We start from the raw sequence: 17220 nt of genomic DNA, 5'->3' as shown, positions 1-17220 counted from the left end.
ATGTGGAAATAGTTAAGTATGTGGACATTTAGTGTGTAAAGTACCAATATTGTCCCAAGTCCTATTCACAGAATAAATGCATGTAGTTACAGGTGTTTTGGGAACACCAAAATAAACATTTACAATAAAAAATAGATTTTGGCACCCCCTCAGGTTAAACACAACATAGCATTTGATGACATGATATGTGACCCATTGATGATATAGACAAGGTTTGAACAAAATCTGAGACGCAGCAACAACCTTATCTGATTTGACACGGAATGATCCAGGTATGTTTGTTACTGCAGCATGACTCAGCACCAACAATGACACCAGCGGAGGTCACCACAGTCGGCGAGCACTCCCATTATCCATCTGACAGCCTTATTTACCAGTACTCCAGGCAGCATGAGGTCACGCAATACATTCACCAACCCCATGCTCCCTGAAAATGGAACTGCCATCAGTAGCAGGGAGAGAACCTCAATGCAACAGTGCATTCTAGATATGAACCAAACTCAACTCAATCTTATATCTTTAGCTATATTTTTAAGTCCATCCCCAGTGTTTGTTTCAAACACTCACTTACTTATTAGAATCGCTGATCTGGATGACATGGAAAATGTGTTAGTTCAGACCCTACATTACATCTCCAATATGGCCAGGACGCCAATATTCCCCCAAGACTCTGATTCACCCCTAACCCGCTTACTGAGGCCCGTGACGAACTCCTTGAAGTTGATGAGGCCGTCCTTGTTCTGGTCGAGCAGGCGGAAGAGGCGCGAGGCCAGCGTGGGCGTGTGGATGCCGCAGCCCCAGGGACCCAGTGCGGAGAAGAGCTGGCAGAACTGACCCAGGTCAATGCGGTACTGCTCCAGGTAGGGCAGGCTCGGGTCGTGGCGCTCTGCCGCTGTGCTGCTCGCACCCCAGTAGCAGCTCATGATGTGCTTGGCCTAAATACACACAAGGATGTACACACACACACACACACACACACACACACACACACACACACACACACACACACACACACACACACACACACAACAAATAAATCATGGGATGACATGCAGACATAGGAACATTGACCTAAACAGAACCACATTTTAGACACACTTCAAGCAATTTTAGAGCAAGTCATTTTTGTTGCACATTGTTGTGTGAAATATGACCGGCAGTATGCTTTCATCAAAAGTAGGTCACAGGGAAGTTCTATAAAATTCAACAAATATTTAATGAGCTTTTTTAATGAGCCTCAACGCTCTAAGATGCCTGGACATGATCTTATTGTTCTGGACACCTGAGGACATACAGCTTGGACAACTGCTTTGAGTACAGCTACCAGGGAGCTAAAACACACCAGCTTGGACAACTGCTCTGAATGCAGCTACCAGGGAGCTCAAACACGCCAGCTCACCTTGAACAGGACATACAGCTCCTCCAACTCCTCAATGGTGAAGGCTGAATCAGTCATGATGGCCCTCACCTGCAAGTATGAACACACACACACACACACACGCACACCCACGCACGCACACGCACACACACACACACACGCACGCACACACGCACAGACTCACGCACACACACACACCAATCAGTTCCAGCTTGGCCAAGCAAAAACATCATTAATTAGTGATGTGTCGTGCATGCTCAGTTCAGACACTCACCACACTCCTCTTGGCCGTGTCCTCCAGGGACTGGATGACCTTTAGCCTCTGCTTGAACCTCATCTGCTCAATGACGTCTGCACGGAGGCTGCCAAACTTCTGCTCGAGGCCAAAGAGAAGAGGATGGTGTGTGTGTGTGTGTGTGTGTGTGTGTGTAGGCGTATGAGAGTTTGTATTTGTGCATGACAGAGAAAGAGAAATGATGAACACAGATGATTAATGAGGACCTTGTAAATGAGTAGTGATGGAAAACCGTACTAATGCCAAGTGTGTTAGATGTAAAGTAAACAGATCAAAGGAACAGAGTCTCACCTCATAGGAGGCCTTGATGAGCTCAAAGACGTCAATCTCTGGCGGTGGCTCGTCCCCACTGGTCAGCAGGGCGTGGAGGTGGGGAATGGGCGGAGACACGGTCTGCTTGTTCACAACATTATCCAAATACCTAATTGGAAAACAGGAAGTGGTTATTATTACTTTTCCAACACAATGGCTGGGCCTCTCATTATTATTCCCCAGCTAACGATACCTACATCAACATCCATCTATTGTGAAAAATGGCCATCGAACCATACCAAAATGGCTTTGGTAAGAGTTGTCATGTGATATATCAGAAATGCTTCTACACATTACTGAAATAAAAAAAAATAAAAAAAACAGGCCATTCACTGTTCCTAACTCTTCAATGGTAATTAACTCAACTACAGTGGAAACCAATGAAAACATGTTGGCTCTTTTAAATGAAGAGTTTGATTCCAAAACGCCATATCCTCCATTAAACTGAATTTTCATAAATAATTTTTTTACATTTTGTTTTCCAGGTAGTTTCAGTGCAACTGTAATTGAGTTACGGTTATCTGATTTATCTTTCATCAATCAAAACTGCAAAACTGCAATTGTAATGATATTACCTGAAATACACAATTAAAAAACATGAACTTATATGTCAAGGAGTTTCAGATAGCACAAATGACTAGCATGAATCATACGGTGCAAGCATTTCCCCCCCATTCTCTCTCCTTCTCTCTATCACCTTCCCAGGATGGTCATGGCCTCGCCCTCGTCGTTGCAGGCCATCAGCAGCTCCATGTTGGCGTGCAGCACGGCCAGGGAGACCTGGAAGACGAGCTTGATGCCCTCGTAGAAGAAGCAGTCGACGAGCAGCACGGCGCTGTGGAAGGGCATGACGCTGAGGAAGAGCGTGAGGAACCAGGAGAGCGAGATGGTGGAGATGACGCCCAGCTCCTGCATGTGCTCGTAGAGCAGTGGCAGACACTCACGCGTCAGCTCCTCAAACACACCCTGGTCCACCAGGGCCCCTGAGGGACGAGGGGGAGGGAGGGAGAGAGAGAGAGAGAGAGAGAGAGAGAGAGAGAGAGAGAGAGAGAGAGAGAGAGAGAGAGACAGACACACAGACAGACACACAGACAGACACACACACACACAGACAGACAGACACACACACACACACACAGGATTTAGGTGTAGCTGTTCATAGTTTTAGTAACTTATATATATATATACCGGTATGTGGTATTCCCAGAAGTCCAGGCGTTCAGTATCACCCCAGAAAATTCAACAGAAAAAATACAGATGCCAGATGCTTCTCTTCTACAAATTCATGTGACACACACAGACACACAGACACAAACACACCTACGACCCTGGTGTTGTAGTAGTCCGGCAGCATTCTTTCACACAGAGCCACCAGCAGCCAAAAGGCCTCCTCTTCAGTGCAATACAGCAACAACACAGACGTCACTATGTTCATCGCCTGAGAGAGAGAGAGAGAGAGAGAGAGAGAGAGAGAGAGAGAGAGAGAGAGAGAGAGAGAGAGAGAGAGATAATTAACATCAACACAATGCATCAACATTTTCAGATGCAAATCCATCTGATGGTGTAAAGCTGTAACTAGATACTACAAAGCAGTCCTTGTGCCCATAAGACACCCAGATGAAAACACATGCATATTTCATGAGCGATAAGATGGAAGTTACTCTCTGGAGTCTAATTTTAAAAGCTGTTTCTGTGGTCTGGAAAGTACCCTTGACCTACTACTGCTTAAAAGAGGGTCGAAATAGACTGTGGTCAGCCTAGATGGTGAGTATGACTATGTATTTGCGTGTGTGTGTTGGTGGGTATGTACAGTACATGCTGTGAATCCCTTAGTAGGTAAATGACATACATTTTCTGTAGTACTGGTAGCTGAGGGTTGGGAATGTGGGAGTGTTTGTATACACACCCAGAAGCATGTCATGTTATGTTTGCTTTCAACGGTTCAAGTGTTTGACTGTTTGTTGTTGCTGAATGTGTGTGTGTGTGTGTGTGTGTGTGTGTGTGTGTGTGTGGGGTGTGTGGCAGGGGGTGGGGTGCGGTGGTGTGGTGGTGTGTATGCGTGTCTGTAAACCTCACAGGAAAGGTAAACTATATGGTTTTAGTAGGTAGTTTCCCTCTGGACAATGCACATATTGAGGTCACTAGGCTGTGGCGGTAGCATCTGCGTGTCCAAGTGTGCATGCTCATTTAGTACTAGTCTATAGTACTAAATGAGCATGGTAAACTATAAGGTTTTAGTCAGTAATTTCCCTCTATATTCATACACTTGGACAAAGCAAATATTAGTACTGAGGTCACTATGTAGAGACCGTAGCATCTGCATGTTTAAGTGTGCATGCTCACTTAGTAGAGACTGTAGCACCTGCATGTTTAAGTGTGCATGCTCACTTAGTAGTAGCCTATGCTAGTGTTTTTATCTGTGTGTGTGTGTGTGTGTATGCCATAGATAAGTTTGCGAGTGGCCACCTGGCAGTAGCCGATGTTGGGGTTGCGGTAGGCGTAGGCGGTCAGCACGCGGCGGAGAGCAGCGATGCCCATCTCGTTCTGGAAGGCGTGGTGCTCGGGCATGGAGCGGTGCAAGTCCCGCTCGATCTCCTCGGTGGCCAGCGTGCAGCGGCCCATGGCCTGCTCCACCAGCTCAGCGTAGTAGCCCGGGTGGGTGGCCATCTCATTCTGGGCACCTGAGAGAGGAAGATGGAGGGAGAGGGTCAGGGAAAGAGAGAACGAAAGACAGACAGAAACAAAGAAAGAAAATAAGGAAGAATGAAGGGAGGAAAGGGGAAAACAAAGAAAATAAGGAATTGTAAAACACAATGGCAAGATTTTCTGACATCATGGCCAACTTGCTTTACAATATGTCTTCCAGCACAGGCTGATACCCAAGTAGTTTGAATTATTGTTATGTGCCCTGGAACACTCCCTTAACGCCAAAACCTCTTAGTAATGATGTTGTTGCTGCTATGAACAGGGCAAGTATCAGGTGATCATGTGAAACGATGAGTCATAACAAGGTCACAAGTTCATGTTGGAACAACGGTCACAGCTGCCATGGCAACTAGCCAAGTAAGGGCAAGTTCCATTTAGTATCTCTCCACAGAGTCAGATGATTAGTGGGAAACGTGTTTGAAAAACTCAAACACATAGAAAAATAATGTGTGTTAAAGGAGAATTCCGGTGTGATATTGACCTAAAGTGTATCGAAACATGATACCGAGTGTGAACGTATGTCTCATAGCCCATCTCGGCTTGTCCCCTGCACTCCAAAATCTGGCGCTAGTTAGCCGATGCTACCAACATCTTTTTCAATAGTGGTGCTTCGGCATCGGGCTAGCCATGCAAATAAATCACTGTTTTACACCCATTTACGAGGCTCAATGTATCTCCACACTTCATTGGTAGACTTCCGAGGGCCCTGACATTTAAAACGAGACATTGAGAACTTTGAAAAAGCACTGGTAGTTTACTTACAAGACGATTTATAAAGACAGTATCTTCACAAAGTTTAGCGTTTGCAGCCATCTTGAATTTAGTCACGATAAGTCGAGCAACGAGTAAGAATGAACAGCTATGATAAGGGATCAGATTCCAAAAATAATTCAGTGGAAATGCATGGATTCCAGTTGCTGCTACTGGAAGAAACTGGAATCCATGCATTTCCACTGAATTATTTTTGGAATCTGATCCCTTATCATACCTGTTCATTCTTACTCATTGCTCGACTTATCGTGACTAAATTCAAGATGGCTGCAAATGTTAAACTTCGTGAAGATACTGTCTGTATAAATCGTCTTGTAAGTAAACTACCAGTGCTTTTTCAAAGTTCTCAATGTCTCGTTTTAAATGTCAGGGCCCTAGGAAGTCTACCAATGAAGTGTGGAGATACATTGAGCCTCGTAAATGGGTGTAAAACAGTGATTTATTTGCATGGCTAGCCCGATGCCGAAGCACCACTACTGAAAAAGTTGTTGGTAGCATCGGCTAACTAGCGCCAGATTTTGGAGTGCAGGGGACAAGTCGAGATGGGCTATGAGACATACGTTCACACTCGGTATCATGTTTCAATACACTTTAGGTCAATATCACACCAGAATTCTCCTTTAATAGAGATGGTTCCTCAGCTGTTCAAGACTATCTTTGGTGTTAATGTGAGGGTTAAGATCAATTCTACGCCTTTGAAATGTTTTCAAACAAAATGAATTAAAAATGTGCATGTTTTAAGAGTGCATCCCAATCAGACACTTCTCTTGAAAGTTACATTTTCTGCAACGTCATCATCACTACTTGGTATTGACACACAACCCAACCCCTGCCTCTGCCTTCTCAATGATGATTGACAGCTACCCCTCACTCTAAAAATCAGCGCAGACTGCTCCTGGCATTGTTTAGGCTCACTACACTTCTCACTGGTTCCACCCTTATTTGCCCCTAAACCAATACTGGCTAACCGCCAATCAGTAGAGCGCACAACTGCACGCTTCAACAAGGCCAACACCTGGGTTCCCACTCTAAATTCCATGACTTTTCCCTGACAAAAAACCTGAATTTCCATGACACGTAATGGCACAATATACTGACCTACACACACACACACACACACACACACACACACACAAAGTTCGACACCTCAGCCACATATTTCCGGTAAATATACAAGCAGATAAGATCTCACCCACAGCTCCTACTCAGAGACAGAGACAGAGACACACACACACACACACACACACACACACACACACACACACAAGTTCTACACTTCACCCACATCTTTCCGGTAAATATACACGCAAATAAGATGTTCATCTCACTCAGTCACACACACACACACTCACAGTCATTTGACATTCGAGCACACACACAAAGCAGATCATCTATCAAAAAAAACCCCCATTCAAACTGCCTCACCTTACGGTCTTGTAGACTCAGCTGCAACTGACCTTAACTGAACCAACCCCCCCACCACCCACACGCCCCCCTGGTTGAAGGTAGGGCTCCTACCAGAGAAGAGTAGCCACAGCTCCCCCCTCAAACTCTCCGGGATGCCGTTGAGCACCAGCTCCCGGGTCTTAGAGGTGCGATACATGCACACCCCTCGGCCAAACTCAAAGAAGTGGATGTTCCAGGCCTCCTCCTTCATCTTCTCTTTTGTCTGGGATGGAGAGAGATGGAGAAAAGGTTTTTTTGTAAGACAACACGGAACGACCGGGCAAGTGGATGTGTTAAAGAGAGATAGAGACAGACAAAAAGACAGATGAAAAGATGTGTGTAGACTGAAGAGGAAATTACATTACATTGCATTACTTGCTGACGTGTTTTAACCAAAGCGACTTCCAACAAGGGAAATGAAGAGGTGGCAGGAGAAGATGGAAATACAGACAGAGACACAGAAAGAAAGAAAGAAAGAAAGAAAGAAAGAAAGAAAGAAAGAAAGAAAGAAAGAAAGAAAGAAAGAAAGAAAGAAAGAAAGAAAGAAAGAAAGAAAGAAAGAAAGAAAGTAGGAAAGAAACTTTTTCTTTTCATGCTATGCATACTACTGTCCACAAGGGGGCACAAAGGCAAAAAGAGCAACATGAGAGCATTCTTTTTTATTAGGTCAGTGTTCACTTTGGAGTTCCAAAGTCATCAAGTGACAATGAATGCATCAAGTACATATCAAGGTCTAAACAAATGTTGTTAAATTGAAGGCACATTAGCATGCTGACTTGAATGTTTGTGTGGTCAGCATTACATCCAGAATCTATACGGATCAATGGATTTGATTCACACCTTCATCACATAAAAGCCAACTAGGACAGGTATTTCATTCTGGGATGTTCTGATGAAGGAAATTTGAGCATCAGAGAAAGCACCAGGAAATAATGCATTCTACTGATGTTGGGTTGCATGAACCTTCCTCAAGCTGACGGTGACAAGTGCAAAAAAGGAAACACGGCGTCCCTGACCCTGACACAGCCATGGACAGTCCATGTCACACGGCCTGACCCCTGAGAAGCTAGGTGGTGGACAGAGCAGCAGTATGGAACTCACAGCCTTGGGGCCCATGATCTCCTCAGGCACGTCCGTCTGGTAGATGCGGAGGAGGCCCTGCTTGGCAGTGGGCAGGTCGGGGCAGTAGTAACGCTGCTGCGGCTGCGGCTGGTGCTGTTGTAGGGGCTCCCCTGCCCCCAAGGAGAGCGGGCTGGACGGAAAGGTGGGGGTGGTGGGGCTGGGCGTCCCCTACGGGTCGAGCGGTCAGGGGGAGAGAAGACACTCGGTTTGAATCAGACGCTTAGCGGCTCAGTTGTAAACGCACGTATGTGAATTATGTGATAAGACACAGCCAAGCAAGCAATGTAGCAGTAATTAGGTTGGAGGGGGGAAAACTGGGTAAATAGGTAAACAAAAACAACCACAACAACAACAACAACAACCACAACAAACCACTACCAGAGGGACTGGAGGGGTCTTCAGGTGGGGGAGGGATGGGTCACACCACATCAGGGTACACAGGCAGTGATAGTCAGTACCTGCTGATTGACAGCTAATTCGGCCAATTGTCGGCTCCAGCGACTGAATGACTGACTCACTGATTGGCCGCTTAGCGGGAGCTGATCGCCTTCGCTCCACAGCCGTTCAGGCGTGCGCTGCAAGAAGTCAGAGATGCGCTGCACCAGGAAGTCGCGGTCTTTCAGGTTGGCGAACAGGAAGGTCATCTTGTTCTTGGTGCTGATGGACAAGGGGCTGGGCAGGACGCTGCTGCTGTCCGCCTTCTCCACGATGGACACCTGGGACAGAGCAGGACACGGCGTGCGGGAATTACGGTTCGTGTTTACACTGGGATTACACTGCTAATGTAGTTACACTTAAGTGTGTTACTGAAACACAACAAGCTTATCAAGACTTCAACCACATATTAACCCATTTACTCCTAAAATGCCTGCTAAAAACGCCTATAGAATCCTATGACATTCTAGACTAAATAACCTTATTTCCTGAGGGTTTTCTGAAAAAATACTAAGAATTGTCAACGTCTACCAAAACCTTAATATCTAAGCCTCTGTACACCTAGAAACATGAAATAAAAAGCATGCTGCGCTACGCAGCAACCAGCGGGAGATTCAATGTTGCGCTATGCAGCAACCGGCGGGAGATTCAATGTTGCGTCGTGCAGCATCCAGCACGAATGGGCAAAGTATTTAACAATCAAGCCTATTTGACTGCAAGTACATTATAATAATGCTTAAGTAGTTGTATATAATTTATTCCTAAACTAATCATTAATTTGTGCACATTCTCCACAGAATTTGCTCTGCTCTGTGTGGTAAGGTGTAGTGTTAGTGTCTACACATACACACGTGTCTACAGGAGTGAGTGTGTATATGCTGTGTGTGTGTGTGTGTGTGTGTGAGTGTGTGTGTGTGTGTGTGTGTGTGTGTGTGTGTGTATGCGCATGTGAGCGAAATGTGTGTGTGTGCATGTGAGCGAAATGTGTGTGTGTGTGTGTGTGTGTGTGTGTGTGTGTGTGTGTGTGTATGCGCATGTGAGCGAAATGTGTGTGTGTGCATGTGAGCGAAATGTGTGTGTGTGTGTGTGTGTGTGTGCATGTGTGCGAAATGTGTGTGTGTGTGTGTGCAGTAGGCTTCCCTCACCTCCCTCAGAGGGATAATGAGTTGGCACATGTCTTCCTCACGGCTGGCAAAGCAGATGTAGTTGTTGGACACAAACATCTGGCCCACCACATGCATCTTGGCAAAGGGCGTCCAGAGAGTGCAGTCGGTGTGCCCGTCTAGGCGCTCGTCGTGGGTCAGGCGGAACAGGGCCCGGTAGCGCTCGTTCTTCGCCCTGGCATCCAGGTCCCTAGAACGGGTCATCAACGTCATAACATGCACCAGTATTCTGTGTTTCTGTAGGTGGATTTCTCTGCGACAGCTTCTCATTCAAGACTACAAAAAGGCCAAAACAGAGGGTTTCATTGAGGATTTCAAAACAGACGAGGGAGCACTTCACCACAAAAGAAACAAACAGGAAAAGAACAGAAAATACTAAAAGGTATATTTGTTTTTTGTTTTTGTTGAATTTGGCAGTCAAGTGTTCAGTGTTGCTGCTAAAAAGAACTGTGGTGTTTGTACACAGTCCAGGTTCTGTAAAAAGAATACAAACAAGCAGTAGTGTCTCAGACTTGGAACCATAACATAAACAATCCCAACCAATCAACACAGAGCTTCAGGAGCACAGAAGGGAGGGTGTAATTTGATAGGCCGTTGAGCTCAAATATCAACAACTTTTTCCAAAACCAAAACCAAATTGCAAACTGTTCCTTTAAGGAAACAGCTTAATTATTAATGGAACAGCTTAATTATTAAAGGGAACAGCTTAATTATTACCATGGATAATTTGGCCTTATCAAAGTAATTGACATGAGTGTGATTCCCTACACCGTTGTGTGCTTCTGGATGAATACAGAATACAGGCTTTACCAGGCTTCAGCACCCCAGCCTAGAAGATACAGTATATCCTGTGTGGAGCATCTAGCTGTACAATTAAAATAGATTTCAAGCACTTATTGTTTTTGTTTTTTTGCTTAGTGTTTTGTTTGGGAGGGGTCAGAGTTCAACTGCAATATGGAAGTGGATGACAGGATGGGTCAGCTGGCTGGCTCGACCACTTTCTGCACTCCCATGCAGAAGTGAGCAAACAGCGGAACACACTGAGGACACTTCTCCCGACCCACATGACTGCTGTTTGAAAAACCGATAAGGAAGTGCAACCATGTGACAGAACACACCCTACGACACAAACACACAGTGCCATGCCACAGCCGGGTCATGCATGGGCAGCCATATTCCAAAAGCATTGATTTCTACGAAGGGGAGTGGAGGGATGTGGACATTTGTGTGACTAAGCAAGTTGGTAAAGAGCACATGTATACAGGGAATGGCTAGGATGTCTTTTCATTCAGGGCCACTAAAGCCTCATAAATAGTATTGGCAGTACTCTCAAGATAATCAAATTCATTAAAGGAGGTCCATTTAGAGTAGAGCTCTCACACACAGCTTACACACACACACACACACACACACACACACACAGGCAAACACATCAAAAACACAGACACACACACAAACACACACCCTCAGTCTCTCTCCCGCTCTGTCTTTTTGACATTTTAATTATGCTAGCAGCGATAACAGCCAGCCCTTGGGACGGACTAGTCAGCCTGCGATCCTCCTTCCCTCCTCCCTCCCCCTGACATCCATAGTTGTACCTCTTGAGCGCGGAGACGTTCTTGAGAGTCTTGCAGGGCTTGGGCAGCGAGCGGTCAGCGGCGAAGCCCTCGTTGTCCAGCAGCTGGCGCATGGCGATGTTGGCCAGCTGCTCCATGAGCTTGAAGGTGTCGTTGATGTTGAGGAACATGGAGAAAAAGTGCTGCGTGTCGCGCGTGCTCACACGCACGCTCTCCGGGAATACCAGTGTGGCGTTCTTCTCCAGCTGAGTCACGTCCGTCCACTGCACTATCAGGGTCACTGCAGGGGGGGGGGGAGAAAGAGAGTGTGAGTATCTCAATTGCCGCCTTTCACGGGTCACAGAGATTGATTGGCTCATTGTAAAATTGCAAGAGTGTGAGTGAGTCTGTGAATGAGGGTGTGTGAGGAGAAGAGGAAAGGACAGCTCATAGAAAGAGTGTGTGTGTGTGTGTGTGTGGCACTGCAAGACATACAGAGTAATTGCACAAATCTACAGGATGTAGAAGATGTTAAGATAAAATATGAGGCTAAGGGCCCATCTACACGATGCTGGTTTTTTGAAACCGGTGAATTTATCTTATCGGTTAGGCCTTGCATCTACACGACCCCGGCATTTTAGGAGGCTGTAACCGATCGCTTTTGGAAACCGGGTTCCGAAGTAGGATTTTTTCAAAACCGCCTGTTAACTTTTGCCGTGTAGACGGCAAAGCCTGCAATTTTATGATGACATACAGTAGCCCCACCCCTCAGCTCAGCCAATGCACTCAACCTGACACGCTGCTTGTCAGAACAAACCAAAATCACTTGTTTGTCATATTAAAATGTTTTTTCTTTCCCCGGTCATGATTTATGTGCACAAGCTATCAGCCTTTTGTGGCTAAGTAAGAAGCACACCGTTAGCTTCACTTAGTTAAACATTAGCTTACTACAACCTATGACTAATGCATGTTAATGTTTTCTCCAGTGTAACATGCTCTACAGTATACCAGACCTAATGCAAAACGTAAAACCAGTTCAAATTCCACATAGCTGTCACATACCTCGAAAATTAACTTTATTATTTTAACAGTTGAATTGAAAACCATTGTCTGTAGTCTCCTTATTTCATGCGACTGCTTTAATAAACTGCTTTAACAACAGCGCCATCGACTGGTCTGGCAGATGCACTACAGCACTTTTAGCCGCTTTCATCTCTGTGTGCACACAAGTTTTTTCTTTACCGGTATCGTTAAAGGCACACTATGCAAGATTTACACCTTTATGAAGCCAATTTGATGGTAAACAAACTTGTAATAGGTGAATCGTTCACCTAGTATAGCTATAGAGCATAGAAGTAGCAAGTCCCTACCGAGAAAACCAGCCATGCAACTTCCAAGAGCAGCGCCCCGCCAAAACTCGTGAGAATCGTAAAACGTTACCTTGTCAGTAGATATAGCTCTTTGGAGATAGTTTTTGCCTTTTGTTAATCATTCACCTCCACAACAAAAGCAATTTGCATTGTGTACTGGGGGCATAAGTCGCGAGAAGTTTGCTATTTACAACAGCAGAGTAACATATAAACACATCGGGACTCTAGAGGGAGCTCTAAACTCACCAAAAATACCTAAGGTGTGAAAGTGGTAAGAAAAAAATACACCTGTTGGTTTCGTGTAGACGTGGCATTAGAGACGAGAGAGAGAGAGGAGCAAAGAATAAGTGCACAGTGAGGGGGCCATATGCATTGCTTAAAGGTAGAGAGGGGGAGGCTGTGATAGTCATACCAGCAAGAGGGACAAAGAGACAGTGTTTAGGTTAAAGAGGAAACACTCAAGCATGTAGCAGCAAACAAAGCCGGTCTGACCCGAGTCCATTAAGCTAAATTAGATTTCACTGAGGAATTTGAGGGAGAAGTAACGCGTACCGCATTTAGGTGAGGTGTTCATCTCCTACTTACTCAGACTCCCATTTTGTCAGTCTCTCTCATTCACTCTTGTAAAAGCCTCATTCATATTCATTCTCTGACTCATTGCCACGGCAGCACGCTGATTCACGCTCATCACAACTCGTGGCAAAAAAAAAATGCGTTTCCCATAATGAACTGCATCACATTCTCCGCATCATGCTCGTGAATTAGGCAGGTAACTGCTGGAGGATTGAACTGGTCATAAATGACTGCTGCCTATTGGTCTCTCCACTAATGTCTCCTGCTCCCCCCACCTCACCCCACCCTCCCCTTAACCTGATTTACAGCGAGAGGCTTTGTCTTCCTCACAGCCAGCTTCATTTTGTTTTGCAAGATGCAGCAATTTAAAATTCAGCTTCTTTCACTTCTCCTCAGGATGTGTCTCTCCCTCTCTCTCCCCTTCTCTCTCTCCCTCCCTCTCTCCTCTTTAGAATACTGGTAATTTCTTATACAGTATTTTGCAGAAAGCCTTCTTAAGGCCTTTGTACGTTTTAAGGATGACTAACAATAGGGAATTTTTGACATTCCATTCACAAATTCTCTCTCTCTCTGAGACACACACACACACACACACACACACACACACACACACACACACACACACACACACACACACACACACACACACACACACACTCTCTCTCTCTCTCTCTCACCCTCTTTTCCTAGCAGGAAGGAGTAGAAGCAGATGTGGTTGACGCTGAGCCAGCCCTGCCGCGGCACACGGCCCTTCCAGTAGCTGCAGGAGTAGTAGTTGACCAGCTTCTCCTCCTCAGGCATCCCAAACAGCTTCCGCATCTTCAGCTCCGCCTCGCGGAACTTTCCCGAGTCCTCGTCCTCCTGCGCAAGCCGGCTCTTATTCTCCTCCGCCATGATGCCCTGGAGGAGGGAAAGAAGAAGGAAGACAAAAGAGGGGAGAGAGGGGGAGAGAGAGAGAGAGAGAGAGAGAGAGAGAGAGAGAGAGAGAGAGAGAGAGAGAGAGAGAGAGAGAGAGAGAGAGAGGAGAGGGAGAGAGAGAGAGGAGAGGGTAGAGAAAAACGTGAACTGCTTGTTGAGTGTATTGTGAACATGTTTTGACATTTCTAAATTAGGTCCCCTGGGACCCTTACAGAGTATTAGATAAATAAGTAGAAACAGCAGGCTAACAGCAACTCAAGGCAGGACATAAAACCCTGTCAGAAAAGCAGAGGCAGAAACGATGGGATATAACACTTACGTACAACATCACATGCCACTGGCATTGTCTGGGCTCACCTGGATCTTCCCTTTGACAAAGGTGGTGATGTCATCTTCATTGTCGAAGATTGACAGCGTTTGGAGCAGGTTGGCCTCGAGCCACTCCCAGTGCTCTGTGATCTCTTTTCTGGAGGAGCCTGCAAAACACAGAGGCAGACACCTCACAGAGTGACTCACTCAAACACCTGATGACATCAGGGGGATCACAGATCAGTGCTTTACTATGACATACTCCATCAATTCGGTTGTTAAGTCTGGCGTCACGGGCCCAACAGCTTTTTCATCAAAAAAAACGTTTCGCAAATTGTAAACCTTGTCACCATCACCTCCGCTTTAGTGAGAGTAAAACAACATCGCTTAACTTTAATAGAGTTATTACTGTAGCTGCGCAGCCAGATGATACAACCAAGTCCATGCTTCCGCAAAAAATAGAATTTTATTAGGTTGAGGCGAGTAGTAGGATGACAATTTTCTTAAAGGCTACTTAGTAGTTTATTTATGCTGTCTATGGAGAAAAACGAGCGGCTCTGAAAGCCGTTGGACCCGGAAAGAGATTTATTAGCCCATTATTGAATCATCACTAAATAACCGAATACAATAAACAAACACACAAAAGAAAAAAAAAACATTGCCGAGTGATGTGTGATGTGTGTGACGGTGGATGTGAGAGTGTGTGTGTCTCATGCTTTGTTGACTCACCACAGGCAATGCTCCAGAAGATTTGAGAATCCCCAGTCTGATGCAAGATCCTGTAGGGAGCCACACGAGCGCTTGAGTCCAATACAACATCCAGCGTCCCCACTAGCAACCCTGATACACAGAGGGGGGGGGGGGGGGGGTAATATAGAGGGAAGAAAAAACTCTTACTACAGAAATTTCTTTCTGAAAAATCTATAATTCATATTTACATCTATAAATCATGAGACACGTACATTTAACAGTTCATCATAATCAGTTATGATGAATTATTAAGAAACAAGTAGACAAGAGAACTGCTTCAGGGCCATCTTCTTACAGTGCATCATTTCATCACACACAGGAGTCTACAGATCAAAAGAGCCTGGCTTTCAACTTTTCAACAAAACCATTTCATTCACTGATTTATAGTGTTATTTCAGGACTGTGTTTGAAACAAACATTTAATTCAACACATTCTTTGCCCCTCTTATGACACACAACAGTACTTGGCCTAGATTAAAGACCCACCACTAACTGCTGGCTCAGGTGGGCCTTGTTGAATAGCCAAATCCCTGAGTTGGACACTACAGACAATAATGTTACCATTAAGCTATTAGGCCAGACCACAGTTTTTTTCTTTCCTAAATTGAAATAGACCCTACTTGTAACTTAGGCGTACTTCCTCTGTGACTAGCAACAGAACTGATTGCCCTTTTTTGTGTTTTGCACAAATCCCAAGCCCCCTCAATTCTCTTCCCTCTTTGACCCTGACATTCTTAGTGACTATTGGAGCCATTGCAAGTTTTTAAGAAACATCTCAAATGAGCATTATTCCCATGCCAGTTGCACTTTTTAGTGGACTCACATGACTAGTTAATGTGCAGCTCAAGCGTGTAAAACCAAGAGCTAACACAGGTATGCCATGTTAACAAAAAAACAGCAAGACAGCCTTTCACTATACTACAGTACCTCAGTCTCAACATTGTTCAAATAACTGTATTAATAGTGAACAGCAATCATCAACACGGCCACAACTGACATTTCAGAATACCACAGGGCATATTCTTGGTTAATTGAAAAAAGGTGCCTGTTGCTATAATTCACTTCATTAAGACAGCCTCGATTTTAAAGTCACCAAAGCCACCAATAATATAATAGGCTATATAAAGATAAGTCTGTGAGTTTGTGTTTCTTTTTTAAATAGGAGCCATAACACACTGAATTTGTAGGCTTAAATATAGGTTAGTATAAAATAGGGACTTAACCAAAGTGTGAGGCTTTTCATTGTTTACTTTTCCTTTCTGAAATAGTTGGCCTATGAATAACAACTCTGGGCGCCACGGTTATATGTGCACTACAGTAGAACGTTAGCTCGGACGAGCAGCATGAATAACTCAGGAGCTAAGCTAACTGGCAAACATATTTGATGTTCTGGGGTAAACAACAAGACGTCTGATCTGAATCCTAGCTAAAAACAATCTCTATTGTTCAAGTCCCATGACACACATCAAATGCCTATAATTAATGACAATGGAAGAGCTTACTCTAGGCATTTATTTAGATACGAGTGCGTTTTAGATTGACGAACAGTAAGTGATTGCAGACAGAAAGATGCAAATAATGACAATGTAAACACAAAGTCAGGTAGTAGGTAGGCTGTCTGGCTAGCCAGTCAGCTGTTAGCAGGGATACTTTATATTAGCCTGTCCGTCCGACCACGTCAACACAGGCTACCAGAAGCTAGCTACGTTACCAATCTTAGCCATCTAACCACAGGATCACACGAATCGCATTGAAATGTTATGTCTTTCACGTTTTTAGGTGGTAGCATTTGTGTCATGCGCCATTATATCCACGAACAAACATACCAGTGATGCCTCCTCCTTTACCATGTCCCTTTCTTCGCTGTAGAATGAAGAAGGGGTTCGCCCTTTCGCTAACCCATAGAGCATTGGCAAGCAACACCTCTTCGGGTGTTATCCACATACTGGTGACCAGTTTAGTATGACTTTGAACCAAAAAAGTTGTTTAACGGTTTTCTTGCCAAATATATACTTGAGAAGCTCGGTTTGACAGACTTGCTGTCTGTCGCGCAGAGTTGGAGCCCATGGGCCGTCAGCTTGGTCTTGTTACTGCATCAGTCCCTTCCTACCATAGA

The 17220-nt window shown here is 44.9% G+C and overlaps 1 protein-coding gene and 1 long non-coding RNA gene across 3 annotated transcripts in view; one reads left to right on the top strand and one right to left on the bottom strand.

Annotated features, from left to right (window-relative positions):
• LOC121694127 (TBC1 domain family member 9B) overlaps positions 1-17220 on the bottom strand; it is a 25329-nt gene extending 8109 nt beyond the window's left edge. For both annotated transcript variants that reach the window (XM_042074092.1, XM_042074093.1), the window contains exons 1-16: positions 16931-17220; positions 15084-15194; positions 14403-14521; positions 13805-14027; positions 11227-11485; positions 9611-9818; positions 8549-8746; positions 8010-8198; positions 6981-7131; positions 4452-4666; positions 3306-3423; positions 2683-2968; positions 1965-2094; positions 1653-1751; positions 1400-1468; positions 695-935 (exon numbers count right to left, since the gene is read on the bottom strand). In XM_042074092.1, the coding sequence (XP_041930026.1) occupies positions 695-935; positions 1400-1468; positions 1653-1751; positions 1965-2094; positions 2683-2968; positions 3306-3423; positions 4452-4666; positions 6981-7131; positions 8010-8198; positions 8549-8746; positions 9611-9818; positions 11227-11485; positions 13805-14027; positions 14403-14521; positions 15084-15194; positions 16931-17048 (2734 nt within the window). In that variant the 5' untranslated portion in view covers positions 17049-17220. The remainder of the gene's footprint in view (positions 1-694; positions 936-1399; positions 1469-1652; positions 1752-1964; positions 2095-2682; positions 2969-3305; positions 3424-4451; positions 4667-6980; positions 7132-8009; positions 8199-8548; positions 8747-9610; positions 9819-11226; positions 11486-13804; positions 14028-14402; positions 14522-15083; positions 15195-16930) is intronic.
• LOC121694148 lies at positions 3363-10236 on the top strand. Its single transcript, XR_006025680.1, has 2 exons — positions 3363-3749; positions 9872-10236. It is a non-coding gene; the product is annotated as an uncharacterized LOC121694148 (long non-coding RNA).

This window comes from Alosa sapidissima, chromosome 20, assembly GCF_018492685.1.
Source record: "Alosa sapidissima isolate fAloSap1 chromosome 20, fAloSap1.pri, whole genome shotgun sequence".
NCBI classification, from domain to species: domain Eukaryota; kingdom Metazoa; phylum Chordata; class Actinopteri; order Clupeiformes; family Clupeidae; genus Alosa; species Alosa sapidissima.
The sequence above is the reverse complement of the archived record's forward strand: the minus strand, read 5'-3'. Positions and strand labels throughout refer to the sequence as shown.